The sequence below is a fragment of the Astatotilapia calliptera genome, chromosome 15 (assembly GCF_900246225.1).
Source record: "Astatotilapia calliptera chromosome 15, fAstCal1.2, whole genome shotgun sequence".
Taxonomy (NCBI): domain Eukaryota; kingdom Metazoa; phylum Chordata; class Actinopteri; order Cichliformes; family Cichlidae; genus Astatotilapia; species Astatotilapia calliptera.
In genome coordinates, this window is record NC_039316.1 from 36,433,662 (window position 1) to 36,441,320 (window position 7,659).

The following is a 7,659-nucleotide window of genomic DNA, read 5'->3' on the forward strand; positions in this document are numbered from 1 at the left end:
GTTTTAAAACAGAGCTTGCTGGTTTTATGTATAGAAAGAAATTTTTAACGCAATAAACACAGGAAAAATAAACTGAAGCTCATATGAGCCACAGCTTAGGCACTAACTAATAGGATTTACTAATATATTATTGTCATTAGCATTTATATGGAGATTCTTATTTTCGTTTTCAAGCAGAAGAAGAAGAAAAAGAAGAAGGAGAAGCGCCTGTTTTCATATCTTTACAAATTTATTTGTCTTCCAAAACGAAGAACAGCATAAGAGCATTAAACATATCTTTGGCGTCACACGGTAAAAAAAGACAACTCATATATATATGTATATATATATATATGTAATGCAGTGAACGGACTTCCACAATACAAATCCCATTTCAATATGAACTTTACTCCCTTGTTAGCTGTACAAATATAGTGCATACTCTTTCCATTTTACAAGAACTAACAGGATTCAAAACAACTTCCTAACACTGAACAAAGAAAGAGCTAGTAAGTGTCATTTCAAGTCTCTGCGGCCCTTCCCCGCTTTTTCACCAAGGTCGCCACACTGAATCCGTGTTGCCAGACGGGGCTCCGGGAGACACCGCGGCCGGAACGGGCACGGGCGTGCTGACGTTGTTGGCGTACACGGGAATAACGGGGCCGTTTGGCGCAAATGCCGCGTTGGGTATGAGGAACGCAAACTGTCCGTCTGTGGCAGGCACGATCTGGAAACCGCCGTACACTTTGGTGGCGTCTGAGGGTAAACTGGCCGGTGAGGAGCCACCTTTACAGGATACCGGGTTCATGGGCAGGACCTGTGGAGACGAGTTGGGGATTTGCACCATGGACTGGCCGAAGGAGGGATGTGTTGGCCCGGCGGTGGAAGGGAGCTGATGTTGGTGCTGATGCTGGCTGGGATAATTCATGGCATTGATCTGGGTCATGCAGTTGGCCAAGTGGCCGAGGAGTCGCGTCCTGACTTCGGTGTTGACACCTTCGCAGGTGGACAGGAACCGGGTCACTTCATTCATGCACTCACTGAATCCGGCACGATATTTTCCCAAGACAGTGGGGTCGGTGTTCAGGGCAGCTGCAAAGAAAACAAAACATGATATATTTAAATCGAGCAAGTTCACCTCTGGCTGTAAGAAAATTAGATTTTTGGGGTTTTTGAAGCCGACTTGCTAGACTAGCGTAGATTATCTAAAAGACACAGAAACCGATTAGTCCGAAAAATGCCACTTACCGGTCATTTGAGCCCTCTGGAGGTTCCGGAGATGCTTCACAGTCATCTCCAGGATGTCCGCCTTCTCCAGTTTGGAGTGTCTGGAGCTCTGAGGAAGGGGGACGGAAAACAGACCCGATGAGCATCACGCACCCACTTTCTTACTGTTTGACAGATGAAGTCTGGAAATCTATTAATAACGAGAATGACGAGCGAGCACTTACATCTTTTTTGAGAGCATCCAGGATGAGAGTTTTCAGCTGCCCCAAGCTCTCGTTGATTCTGGCTCTTCTTCTCTTTTCCATAATTGGCTTTGACGACTAAAAGAACACAAAATGATAAAAGCTGTTAAAAACCATTTGTCTTGTTTGGTGCGTAAAAAGCCAAAAAATACTCCCTTTGGACTAGAAGCGTGTGAGAAATTGTGTCCGAAATGAAATGTTGAAGGTTTTTGTTTTGTTTTAAATGACAGTAACGGGTAAATATTGGCAATACCAACCTTTCTGTGCTCAGAGGCTGTCTTGGGTTTATCGGGAGTTGTGTTCATGCTTGCCGGGGTTGCAGCAACCGGAGAGGAGGAGGTTTTTTCCATCATATCGGCAGGCATCTTTTTTATTGAGAAATATCCCACAAAACCACAGGAAATTACGATCCAATTGTGCCGAAAAGCAGGGGAGGTGAGAGTTTTCAGATTGAGATATTTAAAAGTCTCTTCTCCCTTGAAAAAAAGAAAAAATCCTGAGATGTGTATCGAGTTAGAATCCGTTAGAGCGACGTGCAGCAGTAGCGACTACCAGGAGCGGATGCAGTCTCTCTGTTGGGCTCTCCGCGTGTGGCTTGTATTTATATCTCTCACTGCACGCGAACGGCTCGTGTGAAACTTCCCAAACTTTCTTTCCCACAGTAACTTTCCACCAATCAGGGCGAGGGACACGCGGCCCGAAGGAGGACGGCTCGTGGTCGGCGCCCTCCCATTGGTTGTTTGGCCGCTGGAGCTGGCGGCCAATGGCGCGCGGCCCGGGTTCAGGGCACAGCCGGGGAAACTGCCGTCAGTCTTCAATCATCGTAGCGTTTACATATTAACAGTGGAGCCGCTGACTGGGCAGAGGAACTTTTGTATTTACCGGACAACACATGACCACAGAGAGCAATTATATTCATGATGAAATTGTATAAATTAATGGCAAAAAACAGCAAAAACACTGCAAATATGCTTTCCACATTCTGTCTCCATAAGCTTTCCAACTTTGCTAGGCTGTTGAAAATTTATTGGCAGCTGCTTATAGTGGCTTTAAAAGAAAATAGAGCTATTTTCTACCTTTCAAAAAACACACACAAACACACACACACCACTGGGAAGTGGTAGGCAATCCTGCAATCAAAGTTTCAGTCATGTGCCATGGAAGAGGCGCAGGCAGGGGAGCGGTTTTGTTTTCCTTTCAGCCAAACTTGGGTAGTTACTGTTACAAATGAAATCTGTTAAAGAAACAACCTGGGATGACAACTCATGACAACTAACAAAACCGCACGGGGAGACCACATGAGAAGGCGAAGTGAAATCCCGAAACAAGCGCACACCGCGCTGAGCACCATCATTACATTCCCCGAGCAAGGTTAATTTGGTTGGCCCTGGGTGGAGGTGAAGGAGGTGGGGGTAAACGCGCACTCTCGGTTTCCACGTTACTGTAGTTTTGAACTCTGTGGTACAAATTTTGGCACTTAATCATCTGTCGGTGTTGTGAATGTGGAGCACGTGCCAGGATGTTTTATGAGTGCGGTGGTTGGAGGTTTGGCCGCCGGGCTGCCGGGGGGCCGCCGGGCCAGGGGAGGAGGGTGAGCCCAGAGAGGGGGGAGGAGAGAGGAGGTGGCGGCGGCGGCGGTGGTTTACATTAGAGGGGAAGGTAAATAGCAGCTGCTGTTTTAAAAGCCTGGGAAAACCACGCCTACAGAGAGAGAGCTGGATCGGGCTCCCTTATCGGAATGTGAGCCAGAGCAGAGATATTTCTGAGCCCGGAGAGCTCACACGATCACACCGATGCCTCCCTCCCTCCCCTCCCTCCTTCTTCTCCTTTGCCTCCTCCTTCCCGCCTATGGCCACCCCACAGCGTTCAAGGCGTTTTTAGATTTCGGGTCATAATTTATTCCTTATCTTTATTGCAGTTAGAAAGAGCAGACGGCGGACTTAAAGACCGCGGTACATAAAGGGAGAGAAATAGTGCCAGCAGTTGTGTATTGCAGGTTTATTGACGGGCATCAGCCCGGCGTGTTCAGGTTGTGCGACTGTGGACACAAACAGGGGGAAGTTTGTAACCCTGCGCTCCAGGGTTATAGATGTGACCTTAAAGTGTATTTAAACATCGAAGAGTCCTCGCGGTGATAATCAAGCTTTTCCGCTTTTAAACGAATGTTTGTATTTACATTATTCATAGTTTGAAGAACATCATTGTTTATGACAAACAAAGTTTGGCTTCGTCTGCTCCACCTAAATATTAATTTCCATCCATTTTATTAATAAAACAGAGAAACATTGGCCATGCATACTAAAGTGAAATGAATAGAGCTGAACGACATCTGATTGTTTAAAGTGTGATAGGCAAAAAAGAAAAGAAAAAGAAACTCCTGTTTTCTTCTTTTGAGCACACACAGCTCAGTGCACGGCGCTCCGCTGTGCTCACACACCTCCAGCTGCTGCAGAGACCACGACACGTGGCGCGCAGGCGACCAGGGGAAGGCGCTCCTCTCGCCGGCTTGCCGCCTGGATCTGCGGGGCGTCGCCAGCGGCTGGCCGCAAGATTGTGAATTTGATAGGCAACTCGGAGCTGCACCCGAGCTCCTCACTTCCTCGGCTCAACACGACAGAGATGCAGACCTTTTTCTTTCTTTTTTTTTAGGTTTTCGCAAGGATTGCGCTCGAGCATCAAGCGGTACATTTCAACAAACGCCAGCAGCTCACACACAGATAAAATAATGAGAAAACTTGAACTCTCCCTATGCTGCACGTTATTCGGGGTATTCGTTTTATTTGGCCAGATCAATGAGTGATTTTGAAATTCAGATTTCAAGATGAAATGAAAATGTCGGAATGAGTAGCAGTAACTGGCACGCGGAGACGTCAATGAAACCACACGCGCGTCTTATGTGTAACTGCAAAACTTTGGTGCTTTTGCCACAAGGAAGTCTGGTGTGTACATGAGCCTAAGCCCTGCTGCAACAACCCTAAGTATTCTGCCTGCACAACAATGCTGCCTCTGTCAAACACATCACTAACAGGTTCCCATTGTTGCTACTGCACACCTGCTTCTTTCTTTTCTTTTCTTTTTTTGTGCACAATGGCACTGACAGAGTTCCAAAACAAACCTACCGACGGTCTAAAGTCAGAGTGTAGGTTTTGAAACACTCCCCGCCTGAATGATTTTCTCACGCTCATGTTGCATGAGGTCTCCGCCGGTGAACTGAGTCACGGAGCTTTGGTTCTGTCGCTCTCTCCCTTTTCTCTCCAGCTGAACATCTTATCAGCCGCACCTGGCTGCCGTCGGTCCCCGGAGTGTTACCTGTTGCTATGTGTCAACCCCATATCACACAGAATCTGTGGGAAACAGGCTCAGACTCACAGCCAACACGTCCCTGTTTCTAAGAAGCTTTTGATCACATTTTGTGCAGAGATACACCAAAACCAAAAGATGATGATTATCTGGCCAGTAGGCAGAAAAAAAATACACTTAAACACTTTTTAAATGTTTTTTTATTTGGAGCACACAGGATCACTTTCCAAATTCTTGCATTCTTTTATTTTCTTATTTTTTACCTGTGACCTCCTTACTTGTCCCATATGCCAACACTCATCGCTCTTGACCTTATCCTGTCTCTGCTTTTATCTCTTTTTTATCACCCCTCCTTACAGCTCAGTTTTATCTCCCTCTTCCTCTTTTTTCATTCCTCCACTCCTAGTCTTTTTCCCAGGGCTCATATCTTTATTGAGCCCTCTCGACCATGGACCTCCGCACACTGCAATAATGCAATTAGACAGGGAGATTGTGTGGCTTTTAAAGTGTGTGTGTGTGTGAGAAAGTGTGAAACATTGTGTTCACAAAACAGACAGTCTGGCCCACTGTCATACACCGCCCATGCCTTAATGTGTAAGCCATTGGTGACAGTGCTGCTGCCAGAGGGCACTCCCGGTGCAACAAGGGTGACATGGTTGTGTGTGTGTGTGTTCAGTGGGGTGGGAAGGTGGGGTTCAAGCTTAAATGCCTATCCTGGCATCACTAGCTGGCAAGAAGAGTGGGAAGTAAGCAGCCAGACAGGCTGTATCAAGGCCAGCCTCGAGGCGTCATGTGGCTGCCTCTGCCAAACTGAGGGTGGCACTGTGTTGATACAGCCTGCTCTCCCAAGAGGCCGCGACACAGTGGTGACTGACTTGACTTATCCAACAGTCCACACTGTGATTAGCATGGTCAACAAGTCCGCAGAAATCCTTTCATTTCCTTCAGAAGTGAGTGGCAAATGTGTGCACTGTCACTGCTTGTCAACAGCCAATGAACTTTGCAGCTCTTTAAAGCTGCAAAGAGGAAAAGAAGCTTGTTACAAACGATCTGAGGCTCCTGGTTCTCTACAACTTTTATCTGAGTGTTTGCAGAAGCTCAGACATGGCTGAATGACTGCTCATGCTATTTCAGTTTATGTAAAGTAATGCGTGAAAGTTTAAAGTTGACATAAACAATTGCATCTAAGGACTTTGACACTACAATTTTTTTGTTTGCACAAAAATGAGAAGGAAAAGAAAGGAAAAAAAGGTGCTAAGTGAACCTTAAGTTCAATTTTCTGTCAAACCAGTGCACACAGAATTACTCTACACTGAGTAGCATAAATCTACTCAGTATACTACCACACACTACTATTCAATGTACCACACTATTATTACATATGGGCGTATCTGTAGTATTATATACTATCTTATCAGTATGCACACAAGGATGTACTTACAACCAAACCCACACAGGTGTGATGTGATACTTCTGTGGACTATAAGGGCAGGATGTTTGCCTATTCACAGTGGGTGTCTACAGCCATCTGTAACACACAGAGGCTCTGTTGTGGTCGTGGAGCTGTATTTTAGCCGGTGATGTTGGAGATCTTGTCAAAATTCATGGAATTGTGAACACAGAAAACCACCGTGCATCAACCACGCGATGCATACCATCTGGAAAGTGTCTGATTGGCAATGTCTTCATTTTTCAGCATGGCGATGATCCCACACACAATACCAACACAGTAAAAGAATACCTGGATTAAAAAAAAGACACAGTGGAACACAATCAGTCATCAGCTGGCCTGATCATGAACAAGAGGCAGCTGACATCCATAGAAGGGCTTTGAATGTCCTTCGAATAGCCCGAAGAATTGAAGACAACTCAAAGAAATTACAAGAAATCAGTGTTCAGCCTGTGTCGAAGATTTTCAAGCTTTTAGAAATGTACAAACTCTTTTTATTTAGCTTATGTGCTGTATTTACATGTATCTTTCCACATGTTTCAGTAAATCACTGCACCTATTTCAAATTTTAGAATTAGAAACAGCTGGAATAAGAAATATGTGTATGCGTTTGTGTTTTTTCTCTAGCTTGTTATCCTATTTGTTCATGTAAACTGTTCTGGTGTGAGCCTCTCAGCTTCAGAGTTACTCTTCTTTCTCTTGAACGTAATTCAACAAAATGTCTCAAGCCTCGTTGGGGATAAAAGCACCAACAGTACAACTGAAAAACTCCAAAGTAATATAGCTTTCCATAAATCATGACCCATTTACTAAAACAAACCAGAAAGAAAAAAAAACATCACAAAACCACAACACACTTTGTTGGAATCCCTTTCATGTGGGAACTATTGAACCAAACCTGCCAACTGTATTACTCTGCAGACTGAAGCATGCATGATGAAAAACTCACGCTCCTGACATCGTGATAGAATATAGATATGAGCATCAATGGCCTGCCCCTCGGCAGAGGTGTAATGTTAGCATGCTTCCATTAGATGTTGGGTGAAGAAGCATGTATATTTGATATCTGGGTAAATAACCATTTTTAAGTTACCCTGTGACATACATATAGCGTCTTTTGATGAAAGACAGTGAATTTAATCAGTGTAATCCTTCCCCTCAATCATTTGCCTCTTAAAAAACAAAACAAAACAAAAATCAACATAATGTATACACAGGAGACATTACGTAGCTGGGTTTAGAAGTACCCACAGTCACTCATATCAGAGTGAGTGTTGGTGCAGACAGAGACTTGTGTGTAAGGGATCAGCTCTGAATACTTACAGAGAGCACCGGATGATAGTTGAATCTGTTTTTACTGATTTTACAGTGTGTTAGCAAAAAGAGGGGGAGGAAGTGGAGCAGCAAGTGAGTGTGTATTTGTGGGGGGCGGTGGTGGTGGGGTGTCTGTCGAAGCACATC

The 7,659-nt window shown here is 45.0% G+C and overlaps 1 protein-coding gene across 1 annotated transcript; it reads right to left on the minus strand.

The window, feature by feature from the left end:
- Positions 1–207: 207 nt before the first annotated feature.
- her6 (hairy-related 6) lies at positions 208–1,996 on the minus strand. Its single transcript, XM_026142340.1, has 4 exons — positions 1,706–1,996; positions 1,431–1,526; positions 1,228–1,315; positions 208–1,071 (listed from the first exon to the last, which is right to left on the minus strand). The coding sequence occupies exons 1-4, from the start codon at positions 1,811–1,813 to the stop codon at positions 530–532; spliced, it is 834 nt and encodes a 277-aa protein (XP_025998125.1). The 5' UTR covers positions 1,814–1,996; the 3' UTR covers positions 208–529.
- Positions 1,997–7,659: the final 5,663 nt, after the last annotated feature.